This window comes from Rissa tridactyla, chromosome 1 (genome assembly GCF_028500815.1).
Source record: "Rissa tridactyla isolate bRisTri1 chromosome 1, bRisTri1.patW.cur.20221130, whole genome shotgun sequence".
NCBI lineage: Eukaryota > Metazoa > Chordata > Aves > Charadriiformes > Laridae > Rissa > Rissa tridactyla.
This window is the reverse complement of record NC_071466.1, coordinates 21193506-21219114: the sequence shown is the minus strand read 5'-3', so window position 1 is coordinate 21219114 and position 25609 is coordinate 21193506. Positions and strand designations below refer to the sequence as shown.

The 25609-nt window shown below is 44.8% G+C and overlaps 1 protein-coding gene across 4 annotated transcripts in view; it reads right to left on the bottom strand.

Annotated features, from left to right (window-relative positions):
• The window catches only part of LOC128911478 (E3 ubiquitin-protein ligase rnf213-alpha-like), a 62840-nt gene extending 37827 nt beyond the window's left edge, over window positions 1–25013 (bottom strand). For 2 of the 4 annotated variants that reach the window (XM_054206466.1, XM_054206482.1), the window contains exons 1-24: window positions 24897–25013; window positions 23695–23872; window positions 22381–22420; window positions 21982–22050; window positions 21693–21869; window positions 20849–21063; window positions 19885–20156; window positions 18142–18347; window positions 17155–17328; window positions 15832–16030; window positions 14931–14995; window positions 14172–14367; window positions 13661–13780; window positions 13465–13563; window positions 13117–13242; window positions 12715–12919; window positions 11768–11947; window positions 8091–8222; window positions 6053–6630; window positions 4880–5045; window positions 4467–4684; window positions 3761–3898; window positions 3057–3236; window positions 683–2153 (exon numbers count right to left, since the gene is read on the bottom strand). In XM_054206466.1, coding sequence (XP_054062441.1) covers window positions 683–2153; window positions 3057–3236; window positions 3761–3898; window positions 4467–4684; window positions 4880–5045; window positions 6053–6630; window positions 8091–8222; window positions 11768–11947; window positions 12715–12919; window positions 13117–13242; window positions 13465–13563; window positions 13661–13780; window positions 14172–14367; window positions 14931–14995; window positions 15832–16030; window positions 17155–17328; window positions 18142–18347; window positions 19885–20156; window positions 20849–21063; window positions 21693–21869; window positions 21982–22050; window positions 22381–22420; window positions 23695–23800 — 5332 coding nt within the window. In that variant the 5' untranslated portion in view covers window positions 23801–23872; window positions 24897–25013. The remainder of the gene's footprint in view (window positions 1–682; window positions 2154–3056; window positions 3237–3760; window positions 3899–4466; window positions 4685–4879; window positions 5046–6052; window positions 6631–8090; window positions 8223–11767; window positions 11948–12714; window positions 12920–13116; window positions 13243–13464; window positions 13564–13660; window positions 13781–14171; window positions 14368–14930; window positions 14996–15831; window positions 16031–17154; window positions 17329–18141; window positions 18348–19884; window positions 20157–20848; window positions 21064–21692; window positions 21870–21981; window positions 22051–22380; window positions 22421–23694; window positions 23873–24896) is intronic. The other 2 variants (XM_054206475.1, XM_054206487.1) reach the window with 2 other exon arrangements.
• Between the last annotated feature and the right edge of the window lie 596 nt (window positions 25014–25609).

The window sequence follows — 25609 nt, the reverse complement described above, 5'->3', positions numbered from 1 at the left end:
GCCAACTCTTAACAGCCTCTTTAGAACAATACCTGGGACCAGGTCCAAGTCACGAGGGATATCCTCCAAGTCTGTGCTCAGAATTTTAGCGGTATGGCTCATTGCAAGACAGAACTCATGCCCTGACTTCAGCCCCGTGAGGCTACCAGTACAGACATAGCCAAAAGGCCTGGATCCTGACCAACTTGCCTCTGATGTGCCCTACAAAATGTCAGAAAACCTTGCTGTCTAAAGAGACATGTCTTGAAAGGTTTCAGAAATGGTAGGAAGCATGAAACATCCTGCTGAGGCTTGCAAAGGGCCTACAGAACACTTGTTCCATCCTGGAATGGCAGGTGGAGGCCACCTGGGCTAGCCTGTGCTCTTTCAGAGGACATCTGGGCTTATTTAGGCAACTGACTCCCATTCTGATGGGAGTCTTGATTCTTGCTCTTTCCCATAGTCTCACACCACTACTTATTTCTCTCTAGATTGGACAACTGTAGCCCCCTGAAGCTTGTGTTTTCTAGACTGTGTTGTCATTCCCCTTTGGTCCCTTTCCTGGTGGCCTAAAATCCCTCTTGAAATTCACTACCCAAACCTAAACATATGAGGAGAGTGGAGGGCTCTCCATTGCATGCCAGTTTCTTCTCAAGGCCTCCTGGTTTGAGACATGACTGACAGTAGGACTACTAACACCTACCCATTCCTGCTTGATTTGAAAATATGAACTTCACGTTCTGCTGATAAGGCTCTTCGAAGGCCTGAGCAACAGGGGCTGTTCCACAAGGCACTTTGAGATGTGTGCTCAGGTATGCCTGGATTTCTGTCTTAGAGCAGCATGGGATAGTAACTTTGTAGGTGTCAAAGGCTGTGATAACATAAGAATTGTGAGCTTTGGCATTGCAAAAGATAATGAACCTGTAGTCAGGGACTGTAGAAGATTGCAGCAAGCGAAAGAAGTGGAACTCCAGTTGTTTGGAAACTTTGTACACTAATTTCTCAGCACCCAGCAAGCAGTAGATTTTCTGGTTTTGTGAATCAGATGAAAGAGCTCTCCTAACAATCAGCTCCACTTCTTCCTCCGTTGTGTCAGGTGTGCACACCAGGACCTCATCGTATGTTGGGAGGGGTTCTGTCTCGCTGTGCCTGTAAATGGAGAGCATGTAGAGTAACATTTCCTCTTCTTTACACAAGATGAGAGAAGGTTTCCTGGCTTCAAGGCCTACTGGTAAACTTCTCTTGATACATGTGGTTTCAAGAGCTGCTAATTGCTTCAGTGTTTCACCGAAGACATCCAGGCTGATGTATTTGTCTGACACAAGGCCAGTGAATTTCTTACAGTAAGCATCCCAGAGCAGATTCACCTTGTCACAGATGGATGGCAAACTCTCAAAGGAAGTAGTTAGTTCATCTTTAGCAAGAGAGCTAAAAGTTGCCTGGTCAACATCTCTGTTCTTGTTTTTAAACTTCCTTGACTTCTGCAGAAACGCTTCTCGCTGTTCATCATATAATTTGCTCAGGTTTTCAACCTCTTCCTTGTCATCACCTCGTTCAAAGGCAAAATTCATCAGCTTCTGCTCTGTAATGTCAGAATTTTGAAGGCAGCTCTGCAGGGCTGCCTTTGCCACTGACGTATCGTAGCCAGATTCAGCCAGGCTTTTGATGAGCTGGGGAAAACGAATGACATAGTCATGCCAGGTAACGGACCCATTGCCTCCTGCTGATGTGTTGACAGAGTCAAGTGGAGTCATGAGGGCTTGCTCCAGGGCTTTTCTAATATCTTCTGCTTTAATGTCATGCTTTATGACAGAAAGCCTATTAAGAATCTGTGGCTTTATTACACTATTGTGGGCTTTGGCCAGTTGGCTACATAAACAGAAGAGCTGGTGTGCAGTGAACAGGTTGAGAAGATGGTAGGTGTCCCTTTGAGTCTCCAGATATTTCTTCCACTCTAACAGGCAGTGCTCCATTGCTTTGCAAAGGCCATCCAGCTCCTCCAGGACAGGTCTGGTGCTCTGAACAAGGATGCCAGCAATTCCAAATTCTGTGTAAACTTTTACTCTGCTTTGAGGATTGCAATAGATGTCAGCCTTCCAGTCTATGAAGAGGATATTGCCAACACTGAGAAGCTGCAGGTACAACTTTCCAACCATTTGAACTTTTTCCAGGATCTGTAACATGCCACAGACAAAATAAGGAAATGGATTATCGTGTGTTTTCAACAGCTACTGAATACTTCTCACATTACATTTTCTTCCAAAGATCTATTAAAACCTGCTAAGCAGAACCCCCCCCCAAAACTTATTTGACTCAATTTTTATGTACAGCTTCTTCTCAGGATACATTTCTTAGCCAAGGACATGACCTGGAAGTGCATGTTTTCCTGCTACTCTTCAAAAAGTTTTTCTGCTACTCTTCAAAAACACTGGTTCCATGTAGCACACATCTACTGGGGGAAGGAGGTCCATAGATGAAGGACAGCTCCATTGTCTCACCCCTAAAGATTATGATGAACTGTATCACAACCTCAGAATCACCACCTTTGAAATATTTGGCTCTTGTGAGGTTTCTTCATTTCTGACTGAAGCACTACACTGCCTACAATTGAGATAGCAAACAGCTGAAGCGGTTCTTAAGGTATGTAAGAGAACACCTCACTTCAAACACCTGAATAAATTGCATAGGAAATAAGGGAAATGTATTTTTGGTATGTGAAGCATCTGGCTTGCAGTGGGACTTCCATCACACCCCTGTAGCTTCCTGTTTCTCTTCATTCACCGCAGCAGGAGCTTAGATGGCTTGCTTGGGTAGAGATATACATATAATTAACATGCAGGCGAGGCCAAGATCTCAGAGAGTCAGACTTCTACACACTCCATCATCATCACATTGCAAGAGAATGTCTGTATTTATAATTTGCCTTACACGTGAGATCTGGGAGTCTTCTACCTCTGTTCGTGAAGAGTCAGAGCTAAAGGTGAAGGATGAGTCTCCATGAAAGAATTCTAGCAAAAAATCTCAAGCCTTATGGCCACTGTTTTCCAAGCACATATTGGTGTTGCATTGTGGCTTACCTCCACAAAGCGGTTCGCCTCCTCTCTGCCTTGCTCAGCTTTGGTGGTGATCAACATAAGCTTGTTCTGGAGCTCTGTGAGCTGAGCCAGGTTGTATTCTTTAGCATTCTGATCTGTCTGAGATTCTTCCTCTGTGGTGTCCTTCAGCAGTAGCACTGAAACACAGTCCTCAAGGGCAGCCTGGAAAGCAGGTAAGAGGATCAGCCCCGCTCTACTTCTTCTCTATGTAATTCCCCATCCTTGTGCAATGGGTCTTCAAGAATAGTAGCGCATCCCTGCATATCACAGCCAAACATAAAGTTTTCCCATGTCTTACGATGCAGATCATTCTTTCCCCCTTCTGTTGTGCAGGGCTCACTCTTTCAGAGTATGCTGCAAGCACCACTCTCCATGAACAATTGAGCAGCAGTTCTCATTTTAAATCTTTCCCTTTCCTTTTTTCACTTTCTGAGTGATCAGAAGACTTCTTTTTGGTATTAAAATATTGCTTCCTCTCCTCCCTGGGGACAAAAAAAGCCTGTTTTGCCTTGAAAATTACCAAGGCTTAATGGAAAATGTGACATGAGGTTGTGCTTCTTTCAAACCTGACTAGAGATGTATTGGCTAGCTGACATACTACTTAGAAATGGATTTCAAGCATGTTAATTTATTTGGGCAGAAACAATCCCCTGAAAAGCACTCTTCAAAGTGTGGAGAACCATTACCTTGAATTTTTGAGGTGCTGAGATGACAAAAATCCCTCTGCTGTTGATATCTCTGGCTTGAGAGATTGAGGAACGCTTTATGGAGCCATGACAGTCATGAACCATCTTGATCCACTCTCTGTTATCACAAGAATCCTTCTGTTAAAGAAAAAAACAACACAAGAGAATGAAACCTCTATAAGGATGATTTTGGAAAGAGTGGGGTTTCTTGTGCCTGCTGCGGCTGAAAAGACAAAGCACAGCTGTTGCACGTAAATCTGCATCTACCTTACTAACTTTCTGAACACCAAAGCCAGTGAGTAAGTATTTTGTGAAGCTGCTATTCTCTGCCAGTCTTTGGCAATTTGGAAGAAGGGTGTCAGTGGAATGGTATCCTGAGTAGGATGCTACAGTTTTTGTGGAGAGAATTATTCAAGACAACCCTAGACTAGACTTTACTAAAACACAGAGCATTGGATTCTCTTTCTTCTGCAAGTGACACCTAATGGGTCTCCTCCATTTGCCCTCACACAGGCATTTGAGGTCTTTTAAGGTGTTCCAACTGGACTTCAGTCCCAAAGAGCACAGATTTCTTATAGGTCTTGCCTTATATCCACTACGCCCACTTGGATGTCTTGTCGCTCCTATGGCATGGCACCAGACTTTGACAATTCTTTCTTCCAGTACACATCCAATTAATTTTGGAACATGGGATTTGCAGACTCACCAACTTCTTGGGCAGATTATTGTCTTTTTCAGTGGCTTCACTGACGGATGATAGGGCCGCAAAGAACTGTTCAAATCCAGATGTGGGTCTCAGGTCAAATATAATGGGTGCTGAAGCAGCCATGGCATCACGGAAGAACCGCACTTTGTCAATATCTCTGTCATTTTCACCTGCAGAAATTGACGCCAGGTCCACAAATACAGGGATTTCTGTTTTATCTGAAAAAAAACCCCAACAAATAAAAGATCCAAAAACGAAACACATAGTTGAGGAGTTTCATAGCTGAATCATAGTTGAGGTGTTCACATAGTTGATTCATGCAATGCCTCTGGCTGTTGTGACAAGTAGGGACAAAGTGATCCCTTTCTATTGCCTCTCTTATCTGATGACTATTACATCCAAGTACAACTCACCTTTTATTACAGTTTTGATCCAGGAGACAAAGCCTTTCCTTGTGCATTCAAGTAGTACCCTCAAAAAGTCCAGCGTCTCTTCTGGAAGGTTGCTCAAACTATTTTTCACCTTCATTAAATCCTGGGTAAAGTAATCAAGTCTCTGATTCCTGAATTCTGTCTCTTCCTGCAAAAAAACATTAAGACATACTGGTGTGTGTCCCTTGGTAAAAGAAGAGGGAAGGTAAGCTCTGCCTCTGCCCCACACATCAAAGTTTCATCAGCCACTCAGGGTATTTTCTGAAGGCTTAGCTCCCCAGAGACCTCCATTCCTCTCATCCAATCTATTTCATAAGCCTGTTTTGGCTATTTAAGTACAAGTCCCTGCAGCAGAGGCACAGAGCCATGATATAAATCTTGTCTAACATCTGCATTGAAGTCCTGATCACTAAAAGGACCTTTCCACAAAATTTATAAGGTCTGCTCCAATTTTAAATTTCTGGGGAAACCTGTCCAGAACATGGAAAGCTATCCAAAATACAAAAAAGTTACAGAACACCCAGCTGCTCCTTGGGAGCAACCCATGCAGTGCCCCATCATTGCTACCATAATAGAAAGGTTATGACAATATGAAACTTTAGCTTTTCCAGGATTGGAGCAATCAGGTTTGGAGACCTGTAAAAAAGAACATGTGGAAGCCAAATGAAGAATTACTGGAGTTGGTAAAGGTAATTAGGTTGGGACCTGTTATTTAAGTCCTGGAGTTTTTAACTCCTGGTTCTGCCTGAAACTTTCCGTGGAGGTTGTGGAAGATAATACTTCCCTATATATTCCAAATCACTTGTTGCAGAATTTGGTAGCTGACAGATACAGATGTCTGCATCCGTTGGCCTCACACAGTTGCCTCAGATGCCCTTGGGCATCTCTAATGGCACTGGGAGCTCATTTGCAGACGATCAGGAGTCTGATTAAGGGTGAGCTGAATCGCATTCCTGACTTATAAAGGTGCCAGGCTAAAAGAGAGACTGCTACAGCAGTGAAATTTATATTCCAGAAGAAGAATTCCACTATGTCCAGTATAATTTAGTTAAAAGTTAAGACGCACAAAAGCAGAGGTTTCCCATTCAGACCTGCCAACACAGAAGCCACAAGAGCACTCAGTATAAGCCAGATATCCATGTGTGTTCTACTTACACATTTTGTTAGGTCGCTGAGAATCTGAAAATTTCCATTAAGCTCAAGTGTCTTCCGTAGTTCATCTATCATCTTGGCAGTGTTCACCACTGTAGACAGGGTCAGGTAGTTTTGAATCTTCTCCATGGCAGCATCTACCCAGGCAGCTTCTCCACTCCCTTTCCCTTCGGACATCTCCATAATTTTAAACTCCTTTTTGAGTTGACTCTCATTTGCTAACTGCTTCTCAAAATGGCTCTGCACAGTCCCAAGGGTGATGGAAAAGTCTTTGAGGGCTAGATAGGTACTCTGAAAGTCGGCAATGGCTGGCCTATAAATGTTTTCTTGCACATCTTCTATCAAGAGAATTTTGCCTTTAGGGATTGTGGCCTTGATTTGCTCTGCTTTTTGCTTCCACAGTCTCAGAAAATAATTGCTTTCCTCTAAGATACGAATTTTTTTCATCATGTCACTGTATTTAGCAAGGGGGTGCAATCGAGGCGTTTTCTTCTCACCATTCATAGAAAATATGCTTACAGATATCTGATCCTTAAAACTTCCTGTTTCACTGATGCTTTTAGACACAGCACTTTTATCCACTAAACAAGATGGAAACAAAAAAAAATTAGTGCATTTCTCCAGCTAGAAAGATGCTTACCCTCTAAGCATTAAAATATTCTGAACCTGTCTACAACGCCAAAGAGGAGGGGTGTGTGTGTGTGCGCGTTTGTTTCTGACAAAGTTCTTGGGGAAAAACTGAATCCAAGATCAACACAAAAACAAATGGTGGGCAAAATCAGCTACTCCATGATGAGGAAGGGAGCCTTCAAACCAAGGTCTTGAAACTGTGATAGTGTCTATATTGTTGGAAAACAACTCAGGCCTGAAACAGAGGTTGAGGAGGCTTACTCCACCATTTGGCCCACCCCAGCTGGAGAATCACTTCTATTGATTCTTGCACCCAATTGGAGAACTTCAACACTGGGATTTGTATAGAATCATTGAATCATAGAATCTTCATGGTTAGAAAGGACCTTTCAGATCACTGAGTCCAACCATACACACAAAAAACCCCTACAATCCCTGCCACTAGAGCATGCCCTGAAGTGCCAAATCTAGACGTTTCTTAAATACCTCTTGGGATGGTGACTCAACCACCTCCCTGGGCAGGCTGTTCCAGTGCCTGACCACTCTTTCAGTAAAGTAATTCTTCCTAATATCTAATCTAAACCTCCCCTGCCACAGCTTCAGACCATTTCCTCTGGTCCTGTCATTCTTCATCTGGGAGAAGAGGCCAACCCCCACCTCTCTCCAACCTCCTTTCAGGTAGTTGTAGAGGGCAATGAGGTCTCCCCTCAGCCTCCTCTTCTCCAAGCTAAACATGCCCAGCTCCCTCAGCCTCTCCTCATATGACCTGGTCTCCAGAACCCTCACCAGCCTCGTAGCTCTCCTCTGGACACTCTCCAGCACTTCAATGTCCCTCTTGTACAGGGGGGCCCAGAAGTGGACACAGTACTCGAGATGAGGCCTCACCAGTGCCGAGTACAGAGGCACGATCACTTCCCTGCTCCTGCTGGCCACGCTGTTCCTGATACAATTTGTTCCACTGTCCAGCAGGAAGAGCTCACTGGGTGAGTCTTCCCAACCAATATACACTTCTGCTCCTTTTTGCTATCTCAGTCCTTCTCTTCTAGATCCCAGATCTTGTCTGAAATTGTTCGTTCTGTCTGAAATGTGCTTTCCCCCTACAAACACTTGTCAAACTAGGTAATCCAACCTTATATGTCTCTCAGAAAAATGAAAAATCTGGCACTGTTTAATCTTCCCCCCTGAAACAGATTTCCCACTATACTGAACTCCTTCTATATAAAAAACCCTACGAGACTTTCCCCATTCCTTTTTTCCTTAAAGACCCCCTGCTTACTCTCTCCTCCCAGCTACTGCTTGGCAGTAGGCAGCTGTGCAGCACCATTTCCTAGTGCTCTTTAGTTTTAGAGACAGCTCCCTGTTCAAGAACCACATAGGAAACCCCATCCTCTCAAATAGAACGGGATGGTACCTCCTATCACATCCTTTATGCTGTTGCACAGATGCAGAAATGAGCATCTCTGCTGTTTCTGCTCTTCCAATTGGTCGTATTCCTCCCTTCTGACTTTCAGCACTGTTGCTATGCAGCTGGAGACAGAAGAATCTGGGGAAAGAAATAAAGAAAAAAACCCATGCCTAGACCTCAGATATAAAGGATTTTTGAGAAAATCACTTGAAAAGGGAGAAGACCTACAGGAAACATAATCACAGACATTAAAAAAATGCATGCTTGAATTCGCACAAAAGGGTGTGTCACTTGATCTAAAAGCAGCATCAACCCAGAGCCATTCTGACTTGATCACAGCCAAAGTCTAAAACACTCTGAGACACATGGATGAAGTTTATCATTGCAGAAGAATTTGAAAGACGTTTCTTCCAGGTTTTTGTAAAATATAGGAGGATTTTGGAACTGGCCTGTGACCTTAAAGTTTATTTTGTAACCAGCATAAATAGCAACAGGTAAAAAAACCATTAGCACGCTAAACTAAACTAATCTGAGTGGTGTAGTTGACATGCCTAAGGGATGGGATGCCATCCAGAGGGACCTGGGCAAGCTCCAGAAGTGGGCCCATGTGCACCTCATGAGGTTCAACAAGGCCAAGTGCAGGGTTCCCCCCTGGATCAGGGCAACCCCCAGCATCAACACAGGCTGGGTGACGAAGGGACTGAGAGCAGTCCTGAGGAGAAGGACTTTGGGGAACTGGTGGATGAAAAGCTGGACATGAGCAGACAATGTGCTCTTGCAACCTAGAAAGCCAACTGTATCCTGGGCTGCATCAAGAGAAGTGTGTCCAGCAGGCTGAGGGAGGTGATGCTGCCCCTCTGCTCTGCTCTGCTCTTGTGAGACCCCATCTGGACTACTGTGTCCAACTCTGGGGTTCCCAGTACAGGAAAGACGTGGACCTGTTAGAGGCGAGTCCAGAGGAGGGACACAAAAATAATCAGAGGATTGGAGCAACTCTCCTATGAGGACAAGCTGAGAGAGGTGGGGTTGTTCAGCCTGAAGAAGAGAAGGTGCCAGGGACAGCTTATAGTCCTTTCAGCCTTTCAGTACTCAAAGGGGGCTTATAAGAAAGATGAGGACAGGCTTTTTAGCAGACTTGTTGCAATAGGACAAGGGGTAATGGCTTTAAAGTAAAAGAGGGTAGATTTAGACTATGTATAAGGAAAAATATTTTTACATGATTGTGGTGAAACACTGGCACAGATTGCCCAGAGAGGTGGTAGATGCCCCATCCCAGGAAACATTCATGGTCTGGTTGGACGGGGCTCTGAGCAACCTGATCTAGTTGAAAATGTCCCTGCTTATTGCAGGAGGATTGGACTAGATGTCCTTTAAATGTCCCTTCCAACCCAAACCATTTTATGATTCTATGATTCTAATAACACAAATACAATTCTATAAATAAATCATAAGAACACCACAATATTTTAATTGCTATCAATTGTACAGCAGAATATTGTTTTCTGTCCATCATAGCATTTAACAGGGCTTAAAAATATTTTCTTTATTCAGCTTTTCGATTTTTTGCCTTTGTGTTTATTCTCTTGCAGAGAATTTTTGGTTTTCAAAGAATCACAGAATGGTCAGGGTTGGAAGGGACCTCTGGAGATTATCTAGTCCAACCCCCCTGCCAGAGCAGGGTCACCTAGAGCAGGTTGCACAGGAACACGTCCAGGCGGGTTTTGAATGTCTCCAGAGAAGGAGACTCCACCTCCTCTCAGCCTGTTCCAGTGCTCTGCCACCCTGAAAGTAAAGTAGTTCCTCTTTATGTTTAGGCGGAACTCCTATGTTCAAGTTTGTGCCCGTTACCTCTTGTCCTGTCACTGGGCACCACTGAAAAGAGCCTGACCCCATCCTCCTGACACCCACCCTTTAGGTACTTATAAGCATCGATAAGATCCCCCCTCAGTCTTCTCCAGACCAAAAAGACCCAAGTCCCTCAGCCTTTCTTCATAAGAGAGATGTTCTGGTCCCCTAATCACCTTCATAATGCTTTACTGTAGCGTCTCCAGCAGTTTCCTGTCCTTTTTGAACCAGGGAGCCCAGAACTGTGATGCGGCCTCACCAGGGCAGAGTAGAGGGGCCAGATAACCTCCTTGACCTGCTGGCCACACTCTTCTTGATGCACCCCAGGATGCCATTGGCCTCCTTGGTCACAAGGGCACATTGCTGGCTCATGGTCATCCTGTTGTCCACCAGGACTCCCAGGTCTTTTTCCACAGAGCTGCCCTCCAGCAGGTCAGCACCCAACCTGTACTGGCGCATGGGGTTATTCCTCCCCAGGTGCAGCACCCTACACTTGCCCTTGTTGAATTTCATAAGGTTCCTCTTTGCTCAACTTTCCAGCCTGTCCAGGTCTCACTGCATGGCGGCACAGCCTTCTGGTGTCTCAGCCACCCCTCCCAGCTTTGTGTCATCAGCAAACTTGCTGAGGGTGCACTTTGTCCCCTCATCCAGGTCATTGATGAATATATTGAAGAGGACTGGACGCAGTACTGACCCCTGGGAAACACCACTTGTCATTGACCTCCAACTAGACTCTGTGCCCCTAATCACGACCCTCTGAGCTCTATCTTTCAGGCATTTTTCAATCCACCCCACTCTCCATTCATCTAACCCACACTTCCTAAGCTTCCCTACGAGGATGCTGTGGGAGACCACGTCAAACGCCTAGCTGAAGTCAAGCAAGACGACATCCACTGCCCTCCCCTCATCTATCCATCCAGTCTTGCCATCATAGAAGGCTATCAGGTTAGTCAGACATGATTTCCCCTTGGTGAATCCTTGTTGACTACTTCTGGTAGCTTTCTTTTCCTCCACATGCCTTGAGATGACACCCAGAACGAGCTGTTCCATCATCTTTCCAGGGATGGAGGTGAGGCTGACAGGCCTGTAGTTTCCTGGGTCTTCCTTCTTGCCCTTTTTGAAGGCTGGAGTGACATTGGTTTTCCTCCAGTCCTCAGTAACCTCGCCTGTTCTCCAGGACCTTTCAAAGATGATGAAGAGCGGCCCAGCAATGACTTCCGCCAGCTCCCTCAGCACTCGTGGGTGCATCCCATCGGGGTCCATGGACTTGTGGACATCCAGTTTACTTAATTGATCTCTAACTTGATTCTCCTCAACTGAGGGAAAGCCTTCCTTTGTCCAGGCTTTCTCTGTTACCTCCAAAGTCTGGGACTCCCGAGGGCTGGCCTGAGCAGTAAAGACTGAAGCAAAGAAAGCATTCAGTGACTCCGCCTTCTCTGCATCCCCTGTCACCATGGCACCTGTCTCATTCAACAGCAGGCCCACATTTTCTCTAGTTTTCCTTTTGCCTCCAATATACTTGAAGAAACCCTTCCTGTTGACCTTGACATCCCTTGCCAGGTTTAATTCCAAGAAGGCCTTGGCTTTCCTTGTTTCATCCCTGCATACTCTGACGACATTCTTGTAATCTTCCCGAGTGGTCAGTCCCTTCTTTCACTTACTGTAAACTTCCATCCTCTTTCCAGGTATGGAGGTGAGGCTTTATATTTTTCTTTATATTTTTCTTTATATTTTAGATACCTTTCCAATAAATATATTTTTTATTTGCCCCATTGAATAGGAAACACCCCACGTGGAACTACTGTTTTGAGAAATAAATTTGGAAACTGTGAGCTTACCGCAGATACAGAGTATATTCTGAAATCGCCCTTGGTATTGCAAGATGATGTTCAGTATGTTGCAGGGGATGTCTCCTGAGAAAATGTGGTGTCTCAAAAAACAGAAGAAGTCGGAAAACTTGTACAGCAGGTTTCTTGCTTTTTCACTGATCTGATTTTGAAGCTTGTCTTTTGATTTTTCTGTAAAAGAGATGAAATCTAGTGATAGAACAGTGCTTTTCAAAGCAGCAGTTTCCCCATTGGATTTATTTTTAACAGACATCCCCAGGAAGAGTTAGCAGCTTCGCAGCACCCTGCCTCCAAACCATGAATGGCAAGGGGATGTTACAACCATCTTTGCGGACTGCACAGATTTCTTTGTTTTCGAATTAAGTGGCCAACACTAGCATATCGGAAAAAATGTTGCTTTGTTCCCAGTCAATGTAAAATAGCATTTTTCAATTGGTTCAGGTACATAAAAAAAAAATGCGTATTTAGAGGGCCCTGCTTCATGCTGGAGACAAACCTCTGGGGTGCTTTACAATTTGTATTTCTGTTATTTTTTTCATTTTCAGAGACTAATTTTTGTTTTAATATCTTTCATTTAAAAAATGAAACACTTCCCATGAACGTACAACAAAACACGATTTCAACTGGAAAAAGAAATTGAGACACTTCTTAGTTTCTGAAATGAAACATAATTTTTCCAGGATCTGTGAATATTTTGTCTCTTTCATTTTGTGTTGGCAAAAAACTTGGCAGATGTTTGAAGAGAGCTGGTGAAACCACATATTCTTTTCTAGCAAAAGAAAGGACTTGATTGCAAACTTCACCCAGCTCCATGGCTGAACTTTTTTTGGTGTGGGATTTCAATGATACATGTATCAGATGTTGTTTGGCTTTAAGAGCCCATAAAAGCACACTGTCAAAACAAGAATTTAAAAAAAGCCACTCTGTGGGGAACTCACCACCAATGCAGAGGAGATCATAGATCACGGAAGAGCTGAGCAACTCTGTGAGACCTGGGCCCGTGCTGTCAACAAATCTGTCTACTTTTTCCAATGTGCTCATCTTGTCTGAGAATATTTTCTCAACAACAGCAGAAAGCACTTTCCTGGCAGTTGACCTGTTTGTCTTGAGGAGTTTGGAAACCATTTCTCCTAACATGGGGTCCTGTAAGGACAAGAAATTTCTCCTCTTAGCTGTAAATGGGTTTTGGAGAACCTGTACCCTTACAGAAAATTCCTCTCCCACTCCATTAACCCACTGAAGGCCAAATAAGCACAGCTAGCAAAGTGGGTTAGATCAGCGTGGTAGGAGGTAGAAACTCTCAGTTGTGTAAGAAGGGAGTTTAGACAGAAAGTCTGTACCTCACTTGTCTCCAAGTATTTAATCCTTTGAACGACTACATCTGTAAAGCAGCTCTCCAGATTTGTATTCCAACACTTGTCCTTCACGAATTCCTGGTAGAATTCCATAATTTTTCTGCCCTCTACCTGCAGGAAGGAAATGCTTAAGCTGCAGTTGCTTTCTTGGGCCTTGCCAAATATCATTGGTTTCTCACCTTGGTGGAGGAGTTATGCCCCTCTACACCAGCAAGGAGCTGGCTGCTTCAGCTCCCATCAGCCAAACACTGACTGGGACAAAATAGAGCATCCTGGGGTCAGGAGAAGTCTGAGCATCACCCCCCTTCTTGGAGTTAAGTAACCATAACTTACTTTCTCCAGCCACCTTTCAACTATGCTGTATATCAGCCTTTGCCATTTCTGCGTCCATTCCACACACAGGATCTCAAACGAGAACAGCTCATGACACATCTGTGACAGAAAAGCAAAGCTGGTCAACTGGGCCTCAAGGTACAGACAGACCTTCCAGGGTGAGTGGTTATCCCTTGTGTGGGTTCTTGCTACTCACACTGATGTTCTTCAGGAACTGTCTATTTAACATGGATGGCCCAGGCAAGGATTTTTCCAGCCAACCCGTGATGTGATATGCAAACTCACTGAATCTTTCTGAGCCAAACTCCTGAAATCCCTTGGGGAATAAAAAAAAGAGAGAATTGGCAGGGAGAGACAGATTCTTTTTTTCACTCTGGGTTTTGACCCTTAACTGCTGTGTACAGAGTGAAAACAAAGTCCTTCCCACAGCTATCAAGGTCCTCCAAGAAGAGGCTTGCACACTCTGAGATGCTACCAGCTTTGGTAGCAATTTTTTTGCCACTTCTCTGTCCACGCGAACCCTCCTCATCTGCCCCAGCACAAATTCTGACAAGGTTAGAATAAGTAACTGAGAAAGGTAGCCACATGCTCTGCTGTCACTCCTATAGTTGGCCACATTTGAATGAAGCAAACCTGAACTCCTGGCCCTTCTCAGCTTAAAAGACATGAGTATATGTCTTTGTGAAAGCTATGGGTGTTGTTTTTACCTGATTTGCTTGCAACACATCTGATTTTGCAGCAAACACCTGAAGTATCCGTAGCAGTGACGTTATCAAGCTAAATGGCACTGCATGCCAGTGGTTTAAGGAAAACAAAAGAAGTGCATATGTTGAATGCAGACACTTCAAGGCATCCTTCGTAATTGTGGTCTTCATCAGCTGCTCCATACCCCCCAGCAGGCACCTGTGGATACAGAAAAGCACTGTACATCTCTTGTGCTAATTCTAACAATATAATTCAAAAAGCAGTCCACATAGCTTTGAGCTTATCATAGAATCATAGAATCTTCATGGTTGGAAAGGACCTTTGAGATCATCGAGTCCAACCATACATGCACAAAACCCCCCCCTACAATCTCTGTCACTAGAGTGTGCCCTGAAGTGCCAAATCTACACGTTTCTTAAATACCTCTAGGTATGGTGACTCAACCATCTCCCTGGGCTGTCCTTCATTTGCTGGACAATGCTATGCAATCTCAGCCAACCAGAGCCACTTACGTGTCTGAATTTGGCACCAAATCCCACAACAGGAGATGAAGGTATACTGTCTGACAGGACAGATTCCCCTGTGGACCCTCTTCTCACATGATACTCCTCAGGCCCAGAGGGGTTTAAAGGATCATGACATGTAACAAAGAAAATTACTATTACCTCCCTTGTTCTGCTCAACCACAAGCCTAGCCATTCCTTCCCACCTCCTCCACTGAGGTGTCCTAATATTTCTCCTCTCAAAACGTTAGCACTTACAAGTCCTTGAACCAGAGTTCCATCCTTTCAGCAATGTTGTTCACAATTCCATTCAAATCCTTTTCCTGAATAGAGGGTAAAAACATACACTGAAAACAACTGTGAAAATCCGTCTGTTCCAAGAGCTGAGGTGGTCTTCTAGGAAAACTGGTGTGAAACCTTCAAATAATTATTTTTTACTAATTTTTGATTAAAAAAACCCACAGCACTTCCAAATGGAAAGGCAGATCTAGATCCTATTAAAACAATCACTTCAAACCCCAGCTATCTCCAAGATCTTTGGAATTCAGAGGATGGTGTGGGAGGGCTTAGCTCGGATGTTTTTCAAGTACAAATCAGAGTGTGTTGGGGGTAAGCCATATAATAAGCATCAAGAAGTAGACTTTAAGTGGAATTCCTCTCCAGGGCCTCAGAGGATGTTAAAACATTCTAGTTAAAACAGAAGTGAGAATGACAGAAAGTAGGTTCCCACAAACAAGTCCTACTTTTATTTAAAAAAAGGCAAGTTAGAACTTTAAGTTCCTTCTTTCATCCTTTACAGCTTTAAACAAAGTTCCAATTGTTTGATCGCCCTGGTGTTCATTTTGGGTACTGCTTTTAGTGGCAGGATATAAAAATTGCTTAAAGATTCTGATTAACGTTCACTTGATACAGTATTTGCTAGTCATTTTCCAACAGGCCAAAAAACAATGAGATCCCCTTGCCCACTTCACTCGAAACATGGGTATTGAGCTCTCACTCCAGGTTTCTATGATCCAACCCCTTTGGATTTGTTGAAAATTTCTTCAGGAGCCACAGAGACTGTCTGGCTCACCTGTACAAAATTGCACAACTTTCCATAACCAAGGACAGAAACACCAACAAGAAGCTGATCTATTACTGTGTGTATTGTCTGCCTTACATGCACTTGGGATGGTTTAGAGACGACTCCAATGATGCGATGGTGCACAGTCTCCAGAAGGAGCTGAGGTGGAAGCTTGATTTGGAGCAGGGGGTCCTTGGTGAAATTCTTCAGTGCCAACATCTCCAAGACTGCTTTTGCCAGTGGAAAGCTGCTTTCAATGAATGACTTGTGAATCTCTATCATTGCCAGGACTTTCCTATGAAAATAGACCATCAACAGCAGATGCATTTTGGAGAATCAGGAGGCACTTTGTACCATTTTGTGTGCTCCTGTGGCTGGCAAATGTGGCCCTGGACTTAAAGAAGAGGCTGGACACTGAACGTGATATCTGGGATTTCTTAGCAAGTGAATTTACACAGTCAGACTTTTGATTTTTTGAGGATTTTAAAGAAGAAATTCTGTGTTTGAGACTTTCAGTCCAGGGGACACCATCTTAGAATCATAGAATCATAGAATCTTCATGGTTGGAGAGGACCTTTCAGATCATCAAGTCCAACCAAACAACCTACAATCTCTGCCACTAGAGCATGCCCTGAAGTACCACATCTAGATGTTTCTTAAATACCTCTAGGGATGGTGACTCAACCACCTCCCTGGGCAGGCTGTTCCAGTGCCTGAGCACTCTTTCAGTAAAGTAATTCTTCCTAATGTCTAACCTAAACCTCCCCTGCCACAGCTTCAGACCATTTCCTCAGGTCCTGTCATTATTGACTTGGGAGAAGAGGCCAACCCCCACCTCTCTCCAACCTCCTTTCAGGTAGTTGTAGAGGGCAATGAGGTCTCCCCTCAGCCTCCTCTTCTCCAAGCTAAACATGCCCAGCTCCCTCAGCCTCTCCTCATGTGACCTGGTCTCCAGACCCCTCACCAGCCTGGTAGCTCTCCTCTGGACACGCTCCAGCACTTCAATGTCCCTCTTGTGTTAGTGCACATACGTGCCTTTGCTCCCTGTCCAGTTTGCCTGCAGATGGGATATTTTGGAGTGACTCCACCTTTCTCCCTGTGAAACAACACCCAAATGAGGATCCAGGGGTAGTTCTCTCCCTAAGGTTACTCCAAACAGACAGACTGAATGAGACTGCACAGTCCTCAGCTCAGTCTTCCCTTCTTCTAATTTGCCTTCCAATACCCTCCTCTTCCCCTAATTAGAGCCCAGGGCAGGAGTAGGATGTATGAGAAAGGCAATGGCTTGCATCCTAGGGAAGAAACACAAAGTTTCTGGTGGCTGAAAGTCCACAAGCCGAAACAACAAAAAGTTATTCTAACAGTACAACAGCTTATTTCCCTGACCCAGTCTGGATTCTCTCTCCCTTTCAAACCCACCTCTGCATTTTTTCATCATCTCTCAGCTGCAAGAACTGTTTTGAGGGAATGAATTGTGGGAAAAAGGGGTCCTCCATCTTCTCTGTGATTGCATACAGCAATGGAATTAGCCAAATGCACAAGGTGATGTCTTTATTACTTAAGCAGATTTTCTTCACAGCTTCAATGTAATTCCTGAAAAAAAAGGAACCCCCGAAAATCTTCATCAGTGGTCAGAGGTCCCAAACCCACCTCCTAGGATTGTTGTGGAATCTGTGTGCTTTCCCTAGTGCTTTTGAGCCCAATGGCATTCATCTTGCCTACATTTAGATGCATGAAGATGTGTGAGAGAGCGAGAGCTTGGATCTAGAGACCTTATCAGCAAACATCCATGTACAATAAATGAATCCCACCCCAGCTTTCACAAAACAGTCTCCCTCCATAAGTTTTATGTAGCAAAGGAAAATCAAAAGAAAAAAGAAAAAAACTCAAATGCTATAGTTTATATCAAAACAGCATGACAGAATACAGTAATCTGACTTTGTGATCTAATATATCCATTTTTGTAAGACTCAATTCAGCGATCTATGCAAAATTGTCTAATTCCCTTTGAGATGTCTGGGACATCCAAGATAGACCTGCAGCCTTTCAGACATGAACCAGAACTTCTGGGAGACATTAATCTTTTCAAATTGTCAGCAAAAGGTTTGGTGAGATAGCACATGGCATCTAAAATGATAACTGAATTTCAAACCAATCCTTGCCAAAAAAGAGGACCTGTGGCTCTCCTTCCATTGGAGACCTGGTGGAGTGGGCAGACTGCACAGGTTATGGCAGCCAGTGGCAGAAATATAGCTAGGAAGCATTAAAGTGAAGGGGAAAGAGTGTTGGGGGACCACATTCCACCACTATCTTCACATAATTGCTCCACAGAGAAAATGGCCCGATGAACTGAATGACTACAGAAGGATCTGTAACTCAAGAAAGTAGCATGACACTTTTAATTACCTCTTTCCTCTCAGATGGTTGAATTTGCCTTGAAATGTGCCGATGTTCCGGAAGAGTTTTTCAGCCTTGATAATTACATCTTTGCTTAGTGGGATGTTATAACAGCTTGAGGTGTATAAGGCAAAAAGCATCCCATCATCTTGATGCTCTTCACTCTCCAGGTATTCAATGATCTTGTCAATGAACTTTATCATGTTATCATGCAACTGGACAGTGAGAATAAGGAAGGGGAGCTTCACCAAGACAGATAAGACAACTTTACTTGAGGAGATGGGAAGGGTTCAGGGAGGAGGATGGAAGATGCAAGTTGCTAAGAATCATTATTTGGAGGAAAAAGCCTTGCAATTAGAGCACTTACTTAAAGACAGGTTCCTGTCTTTGTGACAGCTAACAAATTTCTTGGCTTCCATTGTGTCTCACTGCCCTGGCACCACCCCGGGGAGAATGTTTTCCTGGCTGTCGTAAGTTTACCTAGTAATTCTTATGTGCTGAATCCACACCACCACCAGGAGCCTACTTGCCACCCATTCTAGGATGCTCAAGCCCTACCACAGATAAAGTACAGGTAAACAGACCTTCAGTCTCCCAACTGAGGTGAGAAATCAAAGGGAATCAAAAGGAATAGTGGAGATTCTTTCAGAGGCCTAGCTTGTTATAGGAAGGAGTATGACTCCATGATTGAGAAACCAAAAGGGCAGATAAACTACTTTCACCTAAAAGAGATGCAGCACCTGTCACTCAACGCCTATCATTGGGATTTCCCTACAGATGACTTGCAAGGTATTGCTCTGCATCCTGTGTCGCCCAGGTGTATTTCAGGCTTTCCAGTATATATGACCTCTCAGGATACAGCCACAATGTAAGACAACATCCCCACCTAGCTGTTTCTGACCTAGGTACCCAGTCCTCTTCTGGGTATACCCTGCTGACTACCTCTGAGGCAAGCCCCAGACCATGCCAGGTGGATGTGGCACCTCAGCTCAAACAGGGCTTTCATTAAACAGCACTGGTGGGTCAAGCCTGGCCAACAGCCAAACACCCACCAGGCTTCTCACTTAATCTCTCTCCTGGGGGCCAGGATGAAAACAGAAAGGAAGTGAGAAGACTCATAAACTGAGATAACGGCTGTTAAATAGGGAAAGCAAAATCAGTGCATATAGACAAAGCAAAAAGAAGAATTCATACACTACTTCTCATTGGCAGGCAGATGTCCAGTCCCTTCCTGGTGGCAGGGTCTCAGCACACATAATAATTGTTTGGGAAGACAAATGCTATAACTGCAAACTTAGAATCATAGAATCATAGAATTGCTGAGGTTGGAAGGGACCTTTAAGATCATCAAGTCCAACCATTAACCTACCCTGACAAAAACCATTTTTAAACCATGTCCCTAAGTACCACATCTACCCTTTTTTTAAACACATTCAGGAATGGTGAATCTACCACCTCCCTGGGCAGCCTATTCCAATGTTTAATAACCCTTTCAGTGAAAAAATGGTTCCTAATATCCAGTCTAAACCTCCCCTGACATAACTTGAACCCATTTCCTCTTGTCCTATTATTGTCACCAGGGAGAAGAGGTCACCAGAAATTGGAAAGAGCAATGAAAATAAGGTCCAGTCTTTTGATATTCTCTGGCTGTGGTTCAGAACCCTCCGTGAATTAGAGGTAGCCACAGAAATTTCTCTTCAGAGGTCTGTCTACCTGGGAACGGATTGCTACTTCGGCTTGGTGTATACTCACCACGTGGTGCGTAAGATCAGTTGGAGAATAGGGTTCACCTTCTGCAGCATCCCCGAGATAGATTTTGAAGCTCTCTGTGTAGATCTTCAGTTTCCTTTCTATATCCTTAAAGCCACTGCCCTTCTGGAGCCTGATGATCCGGAGAAATTCATCTGAAAGGTATTCTATGATACCACAGTTGACTGACTTTTGGGGCATTGTTGATTTGGATTTGAAGTAATTCTTTTTTTCATTAAAATGGCACTTCATGTTTTCAAAAATGGTCCATGTTCCTGGGGAGGAATCAGGGTTTGTGAATGAACTTTCAAATCTATAAAGGATGAGTCTTTAACTGGCCTTTAGCTAACAATACCAATTGCTTTCTATGAATGCCAAGCCCAGCTGAGCCATAACTGAACCACTAATGCACAAAACTCACCATGCATACTTAAATTCAGCCCTAGAGATCTCACCTGCTTTTTAGATGGGCCTGGTGTGCATAGCCCATGGCTGATTCAATTGCCCCCAAAATAGGTGTCTACTACGTTTTCAGTCATCCTGGAATATTCAAAACACCTACATAGGGTGGCAGATCTGACACTGGACCTCCAGCTCACCTGCACCCTTCTGGAATGGCAGCTGAAGGCCTGATGGTAGGTGCAAAGGTGATTCAAGGCTTCATTACATACTCTTTCTTGCCCAACAATGAAAAGTCTGAGTTTACTCTGGGAAAAAGTAAAATAACTTAAACACTTTCCATAACAGTTTGTGTTTGTGTTATATAAAGAATTTGTTTGTGTTGAATAAATAGCCTATAAGCCTATGTGTCAGAAATCCTCACAATAGCAATGCTTCTGCTGTAGGAAGAAGGTGCTGCCCCGCTGCGAAGCAAAACAAGGGAGAGTTTATATTCATCTGCTGCATGCAAGAATTTGTTGGTCAGACTTCACCCCAGTCTTACCTTTGAAGGACGTACAACACTTACCGCCTGCTTTGATCTCATCCTTGGGAATGCTTAGGACTCGGTGTAATTGACTCTCTATATTCCTGGACTCCGTTCCATAAATATGCTCTAAATCACACGTTCTCATTTCACAGTCAGTTGAGAGAACATTGTTAATGATAGCATATTTATAAAAAATTGGTCCTCTCTGTAGGTCAGAAATGGGTATCGTTGCACTGCCCGTGATCCATTTTTTTCTAGAATAGAATAAAAAAGAACATGAATTAGTTACTACACCATAAGAAGCTTCCATCAGTTTCAATCCCAGACGGACTTTGGCTGTACAGATCAGTTCATGCAGCAAGAAGGAGCAACCAGCATTCACATTCAAAATGCAAAGTTCAACAAAATGCCTCTGGCCTTTATTATGGCAGACAAAAACTTGATAATCTGACCTGAGCTTGAAGGTTTATCAGACAGGAGAGAAATAAAAGTAACTGGTAAGAAGTCACGATGTGAACAACTCTGGTCCTAGCCAAAGCTGCATCTGCCTTGTAAAAAGAATGGGAAATACATCTAGAGATATTCTTGCTGAGTACTGCAACTGTACCAGAACTGAGGTGACTCCATTCACTCCATCTTCTCTCATGAAAGCCATCTGGTGACATTTGAAAAGCTCTGTAATGTTTTAGACCTCCATACAGATCTGGCAGATCTGATGCAGGACCTACAGAAGTTAGGCTTAACACTGTAACTCACTTCTACAGACACCTGAATTTAGGTGTCTTTGTCTGGAGTTGAAGCCCAGACTGGGACCCTAAAGTTGGGGTGAGCTATATGCTTTCCAAAAATGTGACATCAACATACACTTAGGCATGATTTTTACCTTTCTGCCAGAACAGCAAATTGCTGGTATTGTCCAGGTTGCTTGTAAAAAGCAACACAGATCTTGGATGTCCTTTCAGAATATGTGGTTTTCTTTGACATTACAGCAACAAACTCTAGGGTCATTGTTTCTTCTCTTGTAAGTCTTCTACCGGACACATATGGATTCTGCAGGCAGCTATTGGGAGGGAAAGAAATACTATAAGGTCAACATCAAGCCTCCCTCCACCACTCCTTCACCACCTTCACCTGATCCCCTCAGGACTTCAGGGCAGCATTCAGACACTCACATGCATTTCTCCCTGCCTCTGGCTGCAGCTCCTGGAAGAGAAGTATCTTCTGCATTGTTTCTTCCAGTCCTGTACAAATATCCTGATTACCATAAAGCATTTACAGCAGTCCCAGCTGCCCACATGCAAGTATCAAGCCACTGTGTGAATAACTTAGATACAGACAGCATGCTGTACACCAACCGGCATTGCAAAGAGACAAACCCCTGTCCTGGAGGGCCTCTACCTGTCTCCATCTCCATCTGCTGGTGGAGGAAGGAGTTTAAGACTGGAGTAGCGTTACAGTACTAAAGCCACACCTCCTCCCAAAGACAGCTCTTCTCCCAGCAAGCTCACAGATCTCAAGCTCATTGAGGTCTGATGAGAAATCCCACAGCACAGATCTCCACATCAACAAACCTGCTATTGGGTCCTAGGTTTTCTTTGCTTTCACAGTCATCTGCAAGTGAGGAGAATGTGAGTTAACATCAGCACAAGATACACCAAGCCAAGAAAAATTAGAAGACAGTTGAGTACTGGGAATGGGAGAGAAGCTCTCGAAGTTAAAATCCCCTTTTCCAGTTAGAATCTGCTGAAAGGTCTGAGCTGGGCCAGCAGTCACAGAGCCCAGATTTCCACCCTAGTGGGTAGACTCATCAAAGCCAGCTAAAAACTGGCATATCTAATCCAAGCCAGTTACCTACATTTAGCAGAGACAAGTTAACAGTAGTGCATGGAAATATCATTGAAAAGGACGAAAGAGAAGCACATGGAAAAGAAGACAAAAAGGACTGATCTAGGGCAGGGCTTGCACCAAGTTTTATGAAGTCAGGAAGCTCTGATTCCTGCTGCTGAAATTCTGCCACATTCTGCCCCTTCCAAGGAAAACCACCCAGGAACAAACTTGCCTGGGTCAAACTTGTGCGGTAATTGCAGATTGTGCCTGCAACACGATGCTCAGACAGCCATCCAGCCTGCTGGCAGCACCATAAAAATGCACACATCAGCACTGCTCTTCCCCATTGTTTCGGACTAGCATACAAATGTAAAAGCAGGGTGTGTGTCCCCAAAGGGGACAAAGTTTATTACAGGGCCTTTAGTGCAAGTTGGGGCATCTTCTGCTTCTAGTTCTGTGGACTTCCTGATTAAATCCCTGGCGTAGGAGGTAAGAGACTGGCTGTCACATGAGTGTGACATGCTGCTTCTTGCAGATAGCTTTTCTTTGGGCCTAGGGAGACTGGACAGAGTTCACCATCTTTTTTTTTCTTTTTTAACCAAATGAAGCAGCCTTTTTTTTTTTTTTTCTTTTTTTTTTTTTCTGGTAGCACTGATGGGGTATCACCTTTATATACATTTCCTTTTAAATAAAGTTCAGGTATTTTAAGCACAGTCATAGAATCACAGAACCATAGGGTTGGAAGGAACCTCTGGAGATCATCTAGTCCAACCCCCCTGCCAGAGCAGGGTCAGGTACAGCAGGTTGCACAGGAACGCGTCCAGGCGGGTTTTGAATGTCTCCAGAGTTGGAGACTCCATCACCTCAAAGGTCACCTTCAAGGGTCACCAAAATTCACAAGACAAGGAGCTGGAAGACTTCAATAGGCAAGTACCATCCTATAGTTAGTTTTACTGGGCTTTCGCTTACTGTGTAAAGGAGGAAGTTGCTAGGTTGCAGACATCAGGAGTGAGCTGGTGGCTGTTTACATTGCCTCCACCCGCAACATTTCCTCTTACCTCCTTTCTCACGTAGAAGGTTGCTGCTGCCTTCCTGGACAGACGGAGGCACAGGATGAGGTTTCTCTCTGCTTTCATCCTCTGTGTCTCTCTCTGCACTCTCCATTGCAGCAGCTCAAACCTGGGCAGCCAAGGAGAAAACTTCAGCAACAAGACTTGCAGCTTCAAAGCCAAAGGTCTAAAGGAAAGGTTAAAAGATCACTAAGATCAGCCTGAAAAGCCCAGGTCTGGTCATTTTACCTCCCCCTCTTGCCCCATGCAATGAGGAGGAGAACCTCATGTAGTGGTTACAAGCCCACTTGGTTTCAAACCCTTATTCAAGCCATGTAGGGGTTTGCCAGCACCTTTGTGAATGCTCAGAAGCATGGAAGCATCAGATGTTTTTTAAAACCTCTTTTGGAAATGCAACTTCATGGGCCTGTTTTGAGGAACTTCTATGGACTGGGACTTTCCAGGTGAACCCAGTTTGGCTCAGTCCAACTCTGCCTTGTGAAAGCATAGGAAAAAGAGCTGAAATTTCTGTCCTGGAATCTTTCTCTGTTCACTGCTTCACCCTTTTTCTGGTGTCCTCCTCTTCCTCCTCCCTGATACTGCTCTCAGTCATATTGTGCATTGCAATCCTCTCTCTCTCTGCAGCTTAGTCTCTAAAAAGCTTAAAACTTGCTCAATCCCTTTCCCATGCTTGCAGTTATTCTTTTTTCCTCCAAAACAGCGAAACTAGAAAGATATTCAAAAGACAATTAATCTTTCCTCTTTCCTGACAAGTATTTCTCTTGTGATGCAGGAAGGGGTGAGAACAGCACATTTTGAACAGCCCTGTAAACCCTCCTGCCTCCACTTCAGGTGCACGGGGAGACCAGGAGCCCTGTTCTGGCCTGGCCATGAATTAGGACAGGGGAAACAGAGGCAGAGGGTCTCCCCTTGCCCTCACCCAGATGGGGAGGGTCCCTCGGCCCCGCGGTATGCCCGGGCAGCCTGAAGACCAGAGGCTGGAAGGGGTGGCTGAGGCTCTGCATGGTGAGCCCCAGGGGCCAAGCCGGGTGGGAGAGGGCGGGTGAAACCCCAGGGGAGACACGGGGCTCCCTGGAGACCCTGCGGGGTGAAAGCATCTACAGGAATATCTCCCCAAAGCCTCCCGCTTCCCTTGGGTTTAAAGCCTGCAAAGGCAAAAGCCCCTGGCAGGACCCTGCCCCAGCCCCTACCTTGTGCTGTGGCTGCCTCAGCTGCATCTCCCCACCAGGCCGGGCTGTCGCCGCCTCTTATACCCATCCGGGTCTGCCGCCTGCCGTTTCTCAGAAATCAGTGGAAGTGAAAGAAATGGTCAAGAGGCGGTGGAGCGCTGTGTGTTTCCCACTGCAGGGTGGAGGAGGAAATTGCGCAGCAAGAATAAAAGCCAGGGCTCACAGGGATGTTAGCTCCCCCCCCGCCCGTCCCCAGCGTGTGTGGCTGCCCTGCCATGCCGTGGAACAGCACTGGGCTTCCCTGGCACAGGGTGTCGTGTGGGGGTGCCTCAGCCCCATGGGTCTCCCCCTGCCCCAGGTATCCTGAAATGCATCAGACACACAGATCCCACCCCCCTCCCACAGTCCCTTGGGTTCGCCAGTGATCCCACTGGTGTCTCTGCTCCACAGATCCCCCTGTGGCCCCAGGGATCCTTACCCCACAGATATTCCCCCACCCACATGCATACCCCTCTGTGCCCCAGGGATCCTTAGGGTATCTCAGTCCTACAAATACCCTTGTGCCTCCAGGGACGTGGGGGCTTTCTCCTCCTCACCACCTCTCCAGCTCTGGCTGTCCCCAGGACCATGAGGTCCCTGCCATGTGTCCCGTGCGGTCCTTCTACATGAGTCTCCAGATATTCTTGGTGCGTCTTATTCTCATAGATCCTCTCATGGTCCAGGGTCCCTCAGCC